This window comes from Miniopterus natalensis, chromosome 2 (genome assembly GCF_054644295.1).
Source record: "Miniopterus natalensis isolate mMinNat1 chromosome 2, mMinNat1.hap1, whole genome shotgun sequence".
In the NCBI taxonomy this organism is placed as follows: domain Eukaryota; kingdom Metazoa; phylum Chordata; class Mammalia; order Chiroptera; family Miniopteridae; genus Miniopterus; species Miniopterus natalensis.
The window spans coordinates 95,483,363-95,500,894 of record NC_142082.1 but is presented as its reverse complement, the minus strand read 5'-3'; the positions used below and the strand labels follow the sequence as shown (position 1 = coordinate 95,500,894).

General features: G+C 36.4%; 1 protein-coding gene and 1 pseudogene across 3 annotated transcripts in view; both read right to left on the bottom strand.

The window, feature by feature from the left end:
* XPO4 (exportin 4) overlaps positions 1-17,532 on the bottom strand; it is a 103,536-nt gene that overhangs the window by 38,344 nt on the left and 47,660 nt on the right. For 2 of the 3 annotated variants that reach the window (XM_016203540.2, XM_016203541.2), the window contains exons 7-9: positions 11,736-11,848; positions 6,978-7,135; positions 6,554-6,728 (exon numbers count right to left, since the gene is read on the bottom strand). In XM_016203540.2, coding sequence (XP_016059026.1) covers positions 6,554-6,728; positions 6,978-7,135; positions 11,736-11,848 — 446 coding nt within the window. The remainder of the gene's footprint in view (positions 1-6,553; positions 6,729-6,977; positions 7,136-11,735; positions 11,849-17,532) is intronic. The other variant, XM_016203542.2, reaches the window with a different exon arrangement.
* On the bottom strand, positions 14,613-16,237 carry LOC107529954 (large ribosomal subunit protein uL11 pseudogene; annotated as a pseudogene).

Sequence of the window (17,532 nt, the reverse complement as noted above, 5' to 3'; positions counted from 1 at the left end):
TGAAGATACTGCCAAACAAAGCTTTGAAAATAAAACTTTCAGTATGTAAACTGCCCAAATTTTTTACTTTAAATTAAATTTCAGAAATTAAATCTAGCATTACTGTTTGATTCCAACTAAACAACATTCTGGAAAAGGCAAAAATATGGAGACAATAAAAGTATCTGTGGTTACCATAGGGTAGAGTAGGGGTATGGACAGGCAGGGCACAAGGGATTTTTAGGGCAGTAAAACTCCTCTGTGTGATACTATAATAGTGGATACAAGACATTATACATTTGTCCAAACCCAAAGAATGTGCAACACCAAGAGTGAGCCCTAGTGTGAACTGTGGAATTTGGGTGATATAGACGTGTCAATGCTGACTTATCAACTGTAATAAATGTAGCATCTGGTAAGGGATGTTGATACTGCAAAGGCTGTGTGTGTTGGAAGGGATATAAGGAAACTCTGTTTTCACTCGGTTTTGCTGTGAATCCAAAACTGCTCTAAAAAAATATAGCGTGTGTGTAAATACCTAGTATCAGATATTGCAGAAATGTACAAGGTGAGTCTTGTATAGAAGACAAATCTCATGTAGAGTAGGTCTAAATCCAATTGTTATGCTGTAAACTCCAAAACTACTCCTAACCACTACAGTACTAGTTACTATCAGGTTTTTGGTATAAGCCATTCCACAGTAGATTTTTCTCTACAAATAGCGAATAACCAATATGACAACTTTCAATCTCTTCCATGAAATTGTAAAACTCTGTCTTTGATCATTAGTAGTGTCTTCATATGTAAACATAAATTACATGAGTTAGTTTTCAAATGCATTGAGTCATAGACATAAAAAAGCAGTAAGATGGGAATGGGCGATTAATTCTCACATGTAAAAGTTTATTCTAAGTCATAACCAACTTTAAAAAGTTCCATGACCTCTGACTTAGTGTTCCAATTTCCAGCTGGAGGCTGCTGCTGCCATACTGCTCTTCACAAGGATTTGGGAATGAAAACAAATTTCATAACAGAGCTCACAGAGAATGGAAAAAAGTGCCAAGAACACTGGCAGAAAGTTTGCTCACAGCATTCATTTGAAAATACGCTGAAAAAAATTGGCAGAAATAACTTACCCAACAAAACACATGCTTGCAGTAACAGAGGGGGTTAAAAACTCCAGGTACACGTAAGGGAAGAAAAGGTTCTATCAATATACTATTTCTTAATCTGGATGGTCAGTACACAGTTGTTCATTTTATTATTCTTACAACTTTAATATACATATAAAGTTTTTCCTTTATATAAATGAAACATTTCACAGCCAGCTGAGCATTTACAGGCATTGACACAACCCCCAAAACCCAATTACAGGTTAAATAACATATGTACAGCACAGAGCAAAACATTCACAAGACAGGACAATGCAGAAATGGAGACCAGAAGAGCAGTACTGGTGCATGCTGTTATTCATCTGTGTAAATACTGAGATTCTTTCCCTAGGGTAGTAGTATCATTTAAGGCAAATATGGCAATTTGGAGAAATATAACAGTAACGGCACAAATAAAACTTCATAAACTCTCCATTTTAAAAAAGTAAGAATTTAAAAGACTTTGAATGTCAAATACAAAATAAAATTCATTCTCTCATGATTTTATTTAACTTTGGAGTACCTGTGCAACTGACAGTATTCCTGGCTTCTGAAATCCCCTATGAGAAATTGATTTAGTGGACAAACAGTGCAGCTGTTTGATGAGTCCTATAGATAGATCACTTAAAAATAATCTACCCTACAAAAACACCATGAATTCGAGTTGTGATCAACAAAAGAGGGGATTTTTTGTTTGTTTTTTATAATCCTCAACCTGAGGATATTTTTCCATTGCTTTTCAGAGAGAGTGGAAGGGAAAAAGAAAGAAAGGAACATCAATGTGAGAGAGACACATCGAATGACTGCCTTGCCCCGACTGGGACCAGGGATGAGCCCACAACCAAGGTACACTATTGCTGGAATCGAACCCAGGACCCTTCAGTCGGAGGGCTGATGCTCTAACCACTGAGCAAAACGGGCTAGGGTGACAAAAGTGTTTTTAAATGTTACATTCCTAGACTAACACACTTTCTTTCTTTTGGAAAGAAATTTCCAAATTCTTAGTGCTAAAGAAAACATATGAATTTAGCACCATGCCTGGCACCTGGTAGGTATTCAGTACATATTGTCGGAAGTGAATTAATCAGCAACATTCCCAGAGTAACATCTCAGGAACTCCCCTGGCTTACCTGAGTAGAAGGGCAATCCCCTTTCTCTACCTCACTGCAGCATTTCTTTTGAACACCTAGCCCATTAGATTTGGTTCCGTTTCTAGTGCTACTATTACAGACAATACAAACGATACCATATGGAACAATAAATTTACAATGACAGTAAATTGGCTTAATTCTAAATCTACTACACTCTATGTCATGTGCCAGAAGTCTGTAAAACTTAAATACTGGTTCAGTGCTAGGTACAGCAGATTGAAAAAAATCAGAGATGACAAGTCAGCACTAGTAAAATTGTAAACCAATCAGAATTAAAACGCTGAAATTACTTTTAAAGCCCTCTTTTAATGAGAATCTGTATTTAAGATGTAATAAATTTTCTTCCAAATATCCTAGTAGAGCTAAAGTTATTGTTTGTATTAAAAAGAAGTCCACTTTAAATGTGCAAGGTTTAAAAAAATACTCCGGCATCTCACCTAATTCTTTGATCTTTAAAGCAGAGGAAATAAATGCCTATAATGGGCAAGACTGTGTCTTGCTCTCCACAGTATCATCAGAACTGCTAGGTGGGCATGCAGTGTGGCTTCTCAAACAGTCCCATCCTCTAATGAGCTAAGGTTCTCTGTGTTGACATCACCATTCCAAAAAGTTAGCTACTGCTTTCCCTCTTATCACTGAAATATCACCCAGTTTTGCTTCCCACTTCTCAGTTTGTAATTTGGCCTCAATGTACTCCTTTTGACCACATCTTCTCTCCACAAAGTAACTGTCCATGGAGCTTGAGAAACCAGTACTGAATTAAGAAGGCTAAAGTTGAAATGCACCCACTCACCTACTAGGCATTACTCTCTACAATAAACTTCAAACAACTTCATCAAGTACCTTTTTCTTTACTACCTTGTCCTGCTGGTCTTGAGAATGAGCTACAAATGCACTAAAATTAAATGTAAAGTTCTTTCTTTATAGGGTTTATCTACTACCACCTCCCTTACGTACCCACTCCACACACCTACACATATACTTCAGTGTTTAAGCAGCAAGACAGCTGCTTGTTCAATTAACTCAACATGTTACTGTGGCTTCTGTCTGATGAAACTACTGAAGGCTGAACTTAAAATTATCTACTGACAAAAGAAATCAAGAAACCATAGTACTGAATTTGAGTCATATTCACTTCAACTTTTACTAAATTCAAATGCATGTGTTGTAGAATAAACACTTAATAAAATAGTTTATATAATAATATGAACAATTGTTTTGTTAGGGCTTTAATTTTTAAGTCAATAGTTTCATCCCCACAAACATTCTCACCTCTTCAGTCTGGCAACAGACAATAATTGATTTCTGGGGGGGAAGAAAAAAATTCCTTGGCTTCAGGAAGCCGCAAATAATAGCAAGAAATTTTAACAGCCAAGGGCAATGTGGCTGAAGGCTAGAATTGCTTTTTTGAGCAGAGTTTCTGGTCACTGCAAGGTGAGGGTTTGTCACAAATAATCTCTTTACATACAGGCTAAAGCTACCGAGGAAGGATGTGCTTCATGAACACAACAAGCATCAGGAATTTTTCTTCCCTCACTGGCAGGTGTGGCTCCATTGGTTGGAGCATCATCCTCTACACCAAGAGGTTGCATGTTTGATTCCTGTCGGGGCACATGCAGAGGCATCTGATCAATGTTTCCCTCTCACACTGATGTTTCTCCCTCATATCAATGTTTCTCTCTCCCCCTCCTTTCCTTCCCTCCCTTCCTCTAAGATCAATTAAAAACAACAAACCAATTTTGTCTATTTTAATAAAAGAATTTTTCTTCCCATTAAGACACTCCTTTTTTTCCCTTGCTACAGCAACATAATCAAGATCAGACATCTAAATTTCTAAAAGGGGATACAATCTATGTGTGTTACTAAATAAATGTAGTTCTGAAAAAATATCAAAATAAAACAAGTGTATATACTGAATATTTTCCAGGAAAAGAAACTCTGATATTTAAAAAAAAAAAAAAGAAAACATTTCACAAAATTAAAATTATAAAAAAAATAATATTAATATTATTGGCTTACAAGTTAGTCTTACTTGGTAAGACAATACAGATAATACAGGCGCTCAAATTTATCATTATTAATCCACATTTTATTGTGTACATGTATAGGCACCTTCATATACTTAAAACATCAGAAGTTATCATTCTAACTATACCGACAAGAAAACACGCTCACAAAGGGTAAGCAATCTGCCCAGGGTTTATTACTTGGCTCACGATGTACTGTCTCCCTCCAAAGTTCATGATCTTTCTGTTGCATGCTGACTCCCAAAGCAGTTTTTTTTTAAATATCTCTCAATTTTTCTATTTTAACTTAAAAGATCATTCCTTTAAACATTTTCCACCTTGGCTCAACTCTGTATTACGTGCTGGTTCCACAATTACGGGGTGCTCAGGGAAATAACATGACGTACGTGGCCTTTGTCTCAGAAGCTCCACTCTGGTTCAAGTACTTTAGTGTCAGCTGCACCTACCCAGGCCCTGGACCAGCAGACAGGAGACAATGCAAACAATGGGAGGATGAGATGACACCCATGACACTTCAGTCTTATGGTAGTTCACCATGTGGGGGTGCTCCTTGGCCCAGCCTGACTTCACCAACCTTGCCAAGTCAGCTAGTATGAGTCAGGCAAGCTTTACACAAATTTCTTCCCTCCATCTTTTTCAACAGGTAACAAATTATTGTTTAAAACATTTTTAAATGTCATAAAAAGATCAGTTAAAAGAAACTGATTAATGAAAAGAAGTAACACTTTTCTTCAATGAAATTTATCAGGAACATTATAACTAGAGCACAACTTCTTGTGAAACAAGCACACTTCTCAGAAAGTGTGTCTAGAGTTTCTGTATTCTAGTATTTCTGTGAGAGAAAAACTGTTGCCAAGTTGTCTGCCTCCTGGTCAAAATAAATAAACTCTAAACTTAAACTCTGCAAGCCAAGGATATTCTGTATCTTCCAGCAATTTTTCTATAAAATGTTTAGGAACATCCTTAACCCACAAACAGAAACCAAAAGGTAGCTTTGTTTCTAAATATGAGGTGGACAGGCTATTTAATCCATCTGGTTTAGAAAACACACAAAGGAGGGAACAAAGTACAATGAAACAGTGTTAAATGAAACCTGACTAACTCAGAATCTGTGATAATCTGAAAGGGGTCTGAATAAAACTTAAATACTTAAAATTTCCCTGTATTTCCATACTTAGGACCTCATTCTCCCCCCTGAGAAATTCAAATCTCACATATGATACCTTTAAAGCTTTAATTTCTCCACTACCTACATTTTTTCCAACATACAAATATCTGCACGACCTGGTTCCTTTCCTCATGAAACTGATGCCCAACCACGTAAACACAACCATTCCTGAGTTCTTTATCCTCTGAACTTCTAAGGGATAAAAAAAACACACTGCAAGGCTCCCAAAAGAACTCAGTTAAGGTTTAGTATGAAGTTCTAACAGATATCTGTACTCTTTTAACCCTTACAATCTTTGAAAAGGATCCGCATTTTGCTTCATAAAGAGAACAATTAGTTCTATAATTTAATAACTACTTTGTAGGGGGGAAAAGCAATGATTTCCTATGATTAATGTGGTTATTCACAGTAGCTGTTACAAATGCAGTTGTGTTGTCAAGGAGTTTTAGTACTTGTTTTCAAAATTAAATATAAAATTTGAAAAATATACATTTTACCAAAAACACCTTCAGTACTGTTACTGGTCTTCATTTTAATATAAATTAAATGTTATCAAGATATACTATTAAACTCTAGCAAAAAAATTAAAGAGCACAGTCTAATTAAAATAAGCATGGTTATAATTATTTGAACCAAATAGTACTTATATAAGTCCCATAAGTCCAAATCTTTAAAATTCTCAGTAAATATATAAAGTTATACATAATCGCAACTATACCACAAAATTAGCAGCACCATTTAAACTTAAAAGTTTTTATTGTTAAAATGGGCTTTCAACAGCAATTCTTAATATAAACGTTTCACTCCATTTCCTACATTCAGGTACTAAATTACCACAAAGTTAAAATCTTAAGATCAATACATTTAACCTACTAAAGAGATTTTAATCCACAAATTTTTAAAAGTCATGTTTCCAAATACCGATTGCCAAGTAATTTGCACATATTAAACAAAAATGCAATTTTAACAACAGCTAGCACTCACTTAAAATTATTACTTGTCATGAGAAATGTCTCAAAAGCCCAGAAAATTTCCTTGTGAACGACAAAAACTATTTATTTCAGAATGGTCACTTACCACTTCTTCCAGTGCAGCACTACGCCCAAAAGAACAAGTGAGGTGTGTGAGACAGTTCACAAAGGACGAGAAAAGTTCACTTGGAATGGCAGTTAAGACGTTTCTAGGGAACACAGTTATCAGGTTGCTGATAATGCTGGAGATCCCCACAGCTTCAGAATCTTCTATTTCAATTCTACAAACCAGGTAACAAGAGTTACTGGTGGTGGAAAACAAGTTACAGTACCTCATTTCCAAACATGCAAAAAATTATCACCTATTCATTCATTTTTAAAGGCATGTCTCTGTATTAATTTCAAATTACCCATATAACTCAAAATATACAAAGTGGGGAAAAATCACTAGCTCCTTTTTTCCACCACTGTTAAACATAAAGAAAAACCTAAAGGTTCCTTTTTCAGTGACAAAGGGCAAGTATACCTACCCATTGATAGTACTCAGTAAACCCTCAATGAAGTGTGCTAGGTAGTCAACCTGTGCTCCTTCATCGGGGAAGACAGGTCCATGTAAAGAAGCTAACTGGGCCAGGCACTGCAGAGAATCTTGTGCCATATCCGAATCTTCTCTGATTTTTCGATGTACCTGTTAGAAAGAATTACTAATCCATAAAAATAAATTCTTCTTTTGTAAGGGTCACGTGTCTATCATGCCGAATGAGGTAAGAGAAAACTTCACAGAAGCTGGTAATTTCTAGAAAATTAATACCTGAATTAAGCTAAATTTGAGAATGTCCCTCAGTCCACTTTGCATTATAGACCATGATTTTAAACATATCAATTAATTTTAACTGCAGGCTACCTACATTTTGAACATTGAACTATCTCCAGCATGTTATGACAAAGAGAGAAACAGATGCCAGCCAGTCAGACATAGTGCTTCTTCTAAAAACAGCAACAACGACAGTCATCTGTATTATGCTAGCTATGCCTCGCTACAGCTCCTTGCTAAAGTTAGCAGACAAGTTCAATCAGGAGTATACAGATGCTGCTTTAGTGAAAGTAAACAGTTGCACATGGAGAAAACCAATATACTGCTCAATTCCTAGACATTCGTTCATTCAGCTGACATAAAGCACTCTCAATAACTCTTGAGGTTGCCTAAAATTTGTTTCAATCTCACTTTATCCTACATCATTAATAAATGCCAAAATATTTTAAAACAAAAAATGTATTTAAAGCCACTTTAAACTTCATCTAGATTTTATTTCAATGATGCAATACCGATGTGAAACACCAGGTGTACAGTATTCCGGATGAAGGAAGTGCTTCCAAAATATTGCTCCCTAACTTTACAGTGTTACTAATATTCTCAGATTTTAAAGATGCTTCATTTCTGTGAGTTCACGTCTAATTAAAATAGCCAAGGAAAACAATAAAGAAATTGTGACCATTTTCTACTTTCCACAAGCATTTGACTTCTTCAGTCCTTTTCCTACACAACTCTCTCTGCTTTCTGAATGTAACATAATTTTAAACATTTATTCTCTATTTGTTTCAGGTTATGTTAACTTTGACTCTGCAAATCATAATAATTACTTGAAGTCAGAACATTTCTCTTAAGTATTTGCTGGTACAGTGCTGGGACACAATGAACAGATACTAAAAAAATCCTCATTCACCACTGATTCTATTAAGTTTTAATCCCTGAACTTCTTAAGGTTCTAAGAAACTTAAAATACTAAAAGTCACAAAGTTAACTGATCTACTGACATTTAAAATATGTTACCCTCTCTGGTCTAGAACAGCATTGGCAAACCATGGCCCACAAGCCTAATCTGGCCTCCAATCATTTTGTATGGCTGTGGTTTTTACATTTTTGTATGGCGCCGGCAGGATCAAAGAATATTTCAAGAGATGTAAAAAGTATACAAAATCTACATTTTTACATAAGTTCATAAAAGTTTTACTGGAACACTGCCATGCTTATTTGTTCAGGTACTGTCTAGGGCTGCTTCTATATTGCAATTACAATGGCAGAGCTGAATAGCTGCCTCAGAGAACACATGACCTGCACGGTCTAATATTCACAAGGGGGCTTTACAGAAAAAGTTTGCCAACCCCTGGTCTAGAACAACAAAAATGTTTTTCAAAGTATATTCTATATTTTAAGTTTTATATAATAAATTTAAAGTACAACTTAAAATTCCTATGTCTGCATCGTCTAATAAAGTTTTGAACATAACTCATTTGGAAGTTCCTTGTCTGAAAACTATAACTAAATTTCAGTCATCATGCCCTTGTATCTAACCAACATTAAACATGATATCCGTGGATGCATTATCAATGGGTACAATGCAATCTGGGACAACAGTGGGTTTCTCCTCTGCCCAGAGAGCCAAATGGTTGCTTGTTCCTGGTCTTGTGATAACAAAAGAAAGAATACCTTTAATGGAAGAATATTGACTATATAATAAAATAAAAATAAGAAACTGTCCTCAGAGCTTATCTGTACTGTTCTCTAAAACATGAGCCACAGGCCCTGGTCAGGTAGCTCCATGGTTAGAGTATTGTCCTAATACACCAAGGTTGCAGGTTCAATCCCCAGTCAGAGCACATACAAGAAACAACCAGTGAATGCACAAATAAGTGGAACAACAAATTGATGTTTCTCTCTCTCCCTTTCTCTCTAAAAATCAATAAATAAAAAAATTTTAAAAACCACAAAAAACCATGAGCCACATAAAGCCCAAGATAAACCAATGATTGTTACGCAATATAGTAGGTTCATGCCCTTCTTCCAACGTCAGCATTACAAAGGCACTCTACCATATCTGAACTATATTCTACACATTTAAAACTGAATTCATCATCCAAATAGGGAAGAAGCAGAGGGATAAGGAAAAGCCAAGTCTAGCAGAACACCCAGAGAGGTGAACGGTAAGGCAGGATAAGGGTGAAGACAAGGAACAGAGAGCGCCAGTGAGTGAGGTGACGATTTCCATGGAACATGCTGACCCTGAGATGTCTGTGGGCCTTCCAAATCCAAGCCTCCAGTAAGCACTGGGATTATAGGCCCTGGACTCTGGAGCAGCCTGTGCTGAATATAGACCTAGGAGTCATCAGAGTAGAAGCGGTGCCTAAGATCCTACATGGGGAAGGGGCAGCCCAAGGAAACTGTATGCAGTCAGTAAAGTTGAGAACTGACATGGGAACACTACTATTTATTCAAAGGCAGAGAAAGAAGAGACCCTAAACTAGATAAAAAAGAATCTTACAAAAAGGTAGGAGATTTTTCCAACATTTGATGGAAGAGAGAAAAACTGAGAAGTCTATAAACTTCAGGTGGGCAATATTCCTAAATTCAGGTAATCAACATACTGCAAGCTTGATTCCATGCAATAGTATATTTATGTTTAGCTACTCAATACAGAAATAGTGATATCTCATGGAAAACTGCTTTCAATTAGGTAACGAATCCTATGATTGAAAATAAATTTAACAAAAACTGAATAAAATTTTAAGATTTAGTGATTGTCATTTTTCTAACAGATAAAATTTAAATTGTTTATAAACTGCTTAGATGAAAATAAGAGGCCACAAACACAAAGCTATAGAAATAACAAAGTGAAAAAGGGTTAACTTTCAAATTCGAAAGTTATTTGCATGTGGTCTTTCACAGCTGACAGGAGCAGCTGTCTGGTTTGTGGAGACAGCTGTTCAGATTTGGAGTCGCCATTTCCAGGACTGCCAGCAAGTTTTCCACCTTTTCACAAACTGCTGGAGTGGGGTCTACTTTTAGCTGAACGAGCAACACAAAGATCTGAACTTGGATCCATATTAAAACAATTTCTGCCAAACGAGGCAAGCAACAGAATTTTTCAATTCAGTTACAATGATCTCTTTGATACTGACAGTATTTTTAGTCATTATTTCTGATTTAAAGAAAAAAAATAAAGCTAATGTTTAGCCTGAAACTTTCCACAGAAAACACCTTAATGTATAACATGGATGAGTAACCTCATTCTAGAGATTCTTAAATATATACAATATTTTAAATGGTTCAATAAAAAATGGCAACACAGTTGTAACACTAGTAAATAATTATTTTTAAAACATGAAAAGGTAAGAAATTATTATTAATGCTTGGAGTTAAGCAAAATAGTCTTTTTTTTTTCTTTTTAACTGCTCTTTATTTAGGCCTTTGCCCTGCCAGACATTAGATCTAACTTGTACGTTCATGCTCCAACAGCACTCAGCCTCCAAAACACACACACACACAAACACACACACACACACACACACACACACACACACACACACACACACACTTCCCTACAGCTTCTGACTATTATATTGAGGCTGTGGGCAAACATGGAACATACCGCTTACTTCTTTATATTTAGCAAATAAGAAATAGCACTATTTAAAAAAAAAAAAAAAATTCTATGCAATAACCCTAACTTCACCCATGACCAATAATTCATACATAAAAAGTACACTATTCTAGAAGAGCAGTTCTCAAAATGTGGTCGAGGGATCCCTAGGGGTTCCTAAGACCCTGCCAGGTTGTCTCTAAGGACAAAACTGTTTTCCTACAATAATACTAAGACAATCATTATCTTTTCCATCCTTATTATCACACATGTATACAGTGGAGCTTCCCAAAGGCTATATGTAGTGTGTAATACTGCAACCAACTGAACACAGAAGCAGACATGAGATCAGCTGTCCTGTATTAAACCTAACATTAGAGAGATTTGCAAAAACTGTATAATGCTACTCTTCTCACTAAACTTTTTTTTTGTTCACAAAAATAGAGCTCTTTGTTCATTAAAATGCTATTATTATGTCATGGTTTGGTATTACTATTTTAAAATGAATTAATACATTATTTTTTAAAGTTCTCAGTTTGAATTTTTAATATGGCAAATATTGTTACAACCCAGATAAACAAAAGCTCTTTGGTATCCTCAATAATTTTTAGGAGTGTAAAGCAGTCCTAGACCAAAAAGTTTGAGAACTTCAGCTCTAGGATATGAAGCCCTTCATAATTCTAGACTTTTATAAATCAGCAGGAACATTTCTATGTAATTTCTGTTTGAGCAGATACATTGATTAGAAGAGAAGGCTTTAGAGGACAAAAGCGATCTGTGCATTTTTACCTAAGAAAACTACAGAAGCATATACTCCTTTAGTGGCCCTTTCCATGACCTTTGCTACCAGAGAGGAAAGATACAACTTACTGTAAAGAAAAGCTCCATGACTCTGCTGTCCAGAAGGGTCTCCCGCCAGGACTCCGTTGGCTTTAACAGCACATTTTGTGAGGATTCAAACATGGCTATATAATGTCTGCCCAGTTATCTGGTGTCAAGGTCAACAACAATAACATTCTTACTTTGTCCAAAGTATAAATATACCCTAAATATAACAAGAGCCATCCAGAAAGAATGTAATGGAAACAGTTTAAGCCTCTTCACATATGCTACATAATTCATGCATGAAGCTTAGGAATAAAAGGCATTAAGTGCTGAAAAAAAGAATGCTATAGGAATGCACAATAACAGTGTCATTGTAATGATATAGCATGCTGCAGGAATACAGAAATTTTGATGACCAGAGATCTTAATGGTGGCGACAGGAGGATGAACACTCATGCAAAACAGATGCCAAAATATATACAAAAAAGGAGAAATCAATATACAAAATGTGAGTCTCACAGAGTCTACTTGGGAAAATAGCATTTCCCCAAAAGAAATATATTCCAGAACAGCCCTAGCTGGTTTGCTCCTTGGTTAGAGCATCAGCCTGCAGACTGAAAGGTCATGGGTTCGATTCCAGTCAGGGCATGTACCTTGGTTGCAGACTCGATCCCCAGCCCCGGTCTGGGCACATGCAGGAGGCAACCAATCAATGTGTCTCTCTCACATCGATGTTTCTCTGTGTCTCATCCTCTCTCTCCCACTCTCTAAAAACAAAAAGAAAAAAAGAAAAAATATCCTCAGGTAAGGATTAACGAGTTATATTTTTATATATATATATGTGTGTGTATATATATATATTTTCCCCCCAAGAACAAACATATATCACATTGAAGAAGAAAAACTCCCACATCAGAGTAATCAAATACCAATTACACACAAAGAAATAATTGGTTCACATAAAACATATTTAAAAATCAATGCTCATTTAAAAATCCCACAGACTTGCCCGGCCGGGCGTGGCTCAGCGGTTGAACATCGGCCTAGGATCCAGGCGATCGGGGTTCGATTCCCGGTCAGGGCACATGCCTGGGTTGCGGGCTCGATCAGTGGCTCTCTCATCATTGATGTTTCTATCTCTCTCTCTCCCTCTCCCTTCCTCTCTCTGAAATCAATAAAGATATATTTAAAAAATAAAAAATAATAATAATAAAAATCTCACAGACTAAAAAATCAGTTTGTATGGTGTTCAGGTGCTCCACATCAAACATACTTCTAAAAGAATACTGTCTTTGCCATACATAAGTCACCATAATATATTTACAAAAGTTTATGAACATAACTCACTCAATGACACTGACATGGTAAATGAGGTCTTTCAGAACTAGGAAGGCTTTGGGGCCTAAAGACAATAACTCTGCCTATCCCACAGTTCATCAAATGCCCAGCTGAAATATATCTACCAGGCTACATTCTCATCACTGCATAAGAAACTGCAAAAACAGTTATCCAAAACTACAGCTTGCAAAACTTAGATATAAGTTCAAATGCTGTAATTTCATTAAAGCCCAAATCATTAACAGAGAACATTAAAAGCTGTGACAATATTTGGAAAGCATTTTTTAAAGATTACTGCTTAACCACCTTTTAAAATCTCTAATGTTATTTTGTGCCTAAAGAGTAGGGGAGCACTGCTAGTTGTTTCAGAAGAGAGTCTACTTGCTGGATTTTGAAAAATCACTCCACTCAATAGATGAATAAAAGACAGACCCAAACCAGGGCCATTTCAGTTCCTTACCTGCCCCCTTGTGGAGGTGCAGGGGGAGTCCAACACTGAAAGAAAGGAACTGTTGGAACTCAATAAAGCCAGTCTGAATTTAAAAAAAAAAAAATCAGCCCACGAATACTGTCTGTTTTCAGTGTACTAGTAGTTTCTAAAATGATCTCATGTTCTCACTAGAAACCTAAGGCTGTTAACAATATGACCTTCATTCACAATGTAACACCCTGATTGAATACTAGGTTTTTCTACATGTAGTTTTGTTTTCCAGTTCAGAACCTGGAAGAGATTTCTCTGACACAAAGTCTGCCTTCCATCAAAAAAGCTTATTTGTAAGGCACCTCACTCACAGAGTCAGCATGACGTCTTTGAAGAACCACCACCCATTCCTACCACTAACAATACCACATTCTTATAATGAAAACACACATATTCTAGTTTGTATAAGATACACCCAATATAACTTAATTACAAATAATATCTCTCTACTAAAAAACATGTAATTATCACCCAAAGCATTTAAATAAAAACTTAAACATAAAAACAACAAAAAGAAACATTATTATAATGAAGGAAACAAAAATTTTAAAAACACTATTCCAACAAGAAATGTATTTTTTAGTTAGCAGATTGTGCGGGAGAACTTGAAATTGTTGCCTCTGAACAGGAGACTAAGAGGACTCTTTTGTGTTACCTGAAAGATCACTATGAATGTTCAGGTGTTACTTTTCAATTTTAAAAACTAGTTAGAAGTATATTACAATGTGAGAATACTCAAATACATTCAAAATAATGTAAAGAATTAGGATAATTCAAATTTTAATGTGGTATTACCAATTAATTAACTATTTTAATAATGTGTGAAGACCCCAAAATACCACTCCTCCCCCAGGTAATTCTTTTTTTTTTTTTCCTAAATATGTCTTTAGTGATTTTAGAGAGAGAAAGGGAGGGGGTGAGGGGGGGAGGGAGGGAGAGAGAGAGAGAGAGAGAGAGGGAGGGAGGGAGAGGGAGAGAGAGAAACATCAAGGATGAGAGAGAGTCATTGACTGGCTGCCTCCTACACACCCCCGACTGGAGATGGACCCCGCAACCAGAGCAGGTGTCCTGACTGGGAATCGAACCGCGATCTCCTGGATCCTAGGTTGATGCTCAACCACTGAACATGCCAGCCAGGCCACAAGATGACTCTTAATGTAGAATATTATTAAAATAAAACAAAGAGACTACCACTAAAATTCAGAAATCTAGCACTTCTATTCTTTTTCTGTAGTTGGGAAATGATCTTTAATTGAAACATTTTCCTTTGTAATTCTGAACTAGCTGGGCACTCCACTACACCACTATTGATGTCATCTATGATGTCATGAGGGTGGCGGACGTCAACACTGCAGCCCACACACTGGGCAGTCCCAGGACCTTTTTAATGGCTGCAGAGAGTTGTCTAGCTAAAGATAAGTGATGCATTGGTCAGGCAATGCTGACAATCTCATCAAAAGTGGTATTTTCACTGTTTCGCTTCTTTCTGTCTCTTTGTGGTTCTTTGAGGGCTTTGATGATCAGGGCAGAGGCAGTAGTACTACCTCAATCTGGGCCTATCTGTTCTGAATGGTCAGTTTCACTGTAATTCCCAGACCTTCCAATTACTGGTTGCTTTTGAGATTTCATCACCAACCTTTTTTGGAGATAGACCCAGGGGGCCAATCTTGGGGGCAAGGGCAGATGTGGCACCCACTTCCCCAGAGGTGCACCTCAGGTATACAACCAATCTTGTGGTCAAACTTTGGCAGCATGGTGGAGGCAGCTGGTGTCAGATGAACCCAGATTTGGAATAACCAAAGAAAGTTGCACCTAAGCCTCCTCTGAGCCAAAAGCCAAAAGCTAGGACAGGACTTCTATTCTTAAGAAAATATTTTTTTAAATGATTTAAAGTTTGAATAAAGCATATTTCTTCTAAAAATAAGTTTTAAATAAAATAATAGTTTTTTTCAAAGCTTTCAAAAGTTTTAGTTCATAGTACTAATTTGACGTGTCATAATATCTGGACGTTATACGGCTTTATCTTTTTTTTAATCCAAGTATGTAACCAGTGAAAGAGAAGTCTAACAAGTGATTATTTAGGAATTAATCTTTTATCATACGTATTATAAGCTTGTCAGGTTTTAGGACACATAGGTGTCACAACAGATTGATACTAGTTAAACAGCTATCATTTACCAAATTTAAATTAGATTTTTAAATCAAGAATTTTCCTGGGCTATGGCTTTACACATTTTTCTAAAGTGAACAATGAACTCAGATAATTTATATATTGTATCAGAATAATTCATTTGTAACCAAATAAAATAAAATTCAACCAGTAAGACAGCCATACATAGCTACTTTCAGTCTTTTAATAATCCTATATCTTTTTAAAAATTTGTCACCAACAGCCCTAGCCAGTTTTGCTCAGTGATTAGAGTGTCAGCCCTCAGACTGAAGGGTCCTGTTCCGGCCAAGGGCACATACCTCGGTTGCAGGCTCAATCCCCAGCCCCAGTCAGAGGGCGAGCAAGGAGAAGATCAGTCGATGTGTCTCTCTCACATCGACTGATGTTCCTCCCCCCCCTGCCGACTCTCTCTGAAAAGCAATGGAAAAAATATCCTCAGGTGAGGATTAAATAAATAAATAAATAAAATTTGTCAAAGACATCTAATCTTACTTTACCTTCCCATGTTTCCACCAAACTCAAGAATCGGGAGTTATAATGCAATGGTTTTTCTGTCATCGTACCAAATCCCAAACCATGACGATCCTATCTAGCTCTAAAATTGTCTGTTTAGGAAAGTTCATCATCTTCTGAGAAGTCAAAGGCACATAAAATGCTCTATAGCTGCATGACCAGAGCCAAGCACAACCAGGCTGAGAGCCAGAAGGACAGAGAGCTTAATCGCACACTGCTACTGACTGTCACTGGACAAATCACGTAAGTCTTCTGTCTCAGACAATGAACTGTATTATCACAAGTATATGCCTCTTAGCATGAGGGGGGAAGCCATCTTTGTAAATACATGTGTTCCAACATATGCAATGGGTTCTTGTTCACTTGTTAACACCTTCAGTAAGGGTATCATTTGTGCTGGTGACTGACAGTAAAAAGACAATTAAATGAGTCACATAATATCTAATATCTACAAACTATCCTCAGGCAAATATGGAGAATCTAAAACTTCCCATTGCCTATTCTTACAGTAAGTATATCACAAAACAGGACTGTGGAAACAATGGACATTTTAGCAAAGTAATAAATAATTTTTCCATCCTCCCATGTTCTTTTTATGCTACCTCATTAGTAAAAACAAAGTTTTAAAAGCAAGGAAAGCACAATATTTCTTCTTAACAACAAAAACTGCTACTTCTCTTCTGGCATAATACAAATGCCATGAGCCAGTCTTAAAGACGCACTTAGTGCAAGTAACAGGAAGTCCTTGGAAATAAAGGAGAGCTGACCTCACCAAGATGTTTTCCCAAGCCTTACCTCCAAATAGTAATGATGACTTTACTGGAAATCCTAGTTTAGGTGAAGACGTCTATATCTCACTACTATTTTATGACCCAGTTAGCTTTCCCCAAGAGATCAAGTTAAAAAAATTTTTTTTCCAAAACCAAATCAGATCCACAAAAATAGAATACCAATAAAAGGCAGTGTAACCCAACTAAAAATAGAAGTATCACTGAAGCCAACATACCAAACATACCTGCCAAACATTCTTATTACAAAACGATATTGTCATTTATGATTAGCATTGCCAAAACCCTTAAGCATTTATGGACACCAGGTGAACCACTAGTTAAACAATATTAGTAGCATAAACAGATATCCAAGAACTGAGATAATACTTCTGAAACACTCTCACCTCAATAATAAAATAACATTGTTAAGCATCTATTACTATGTGCTAGACACTATGAAGGTGCTAACAATATAGTGAAGAAAGCATGACCTGTGCATTCGTGAGCTCCCAAAAATCAGTGAGTCAACAGATATTACTCAGTCAGCTAACAAACGAAAATTTACACATG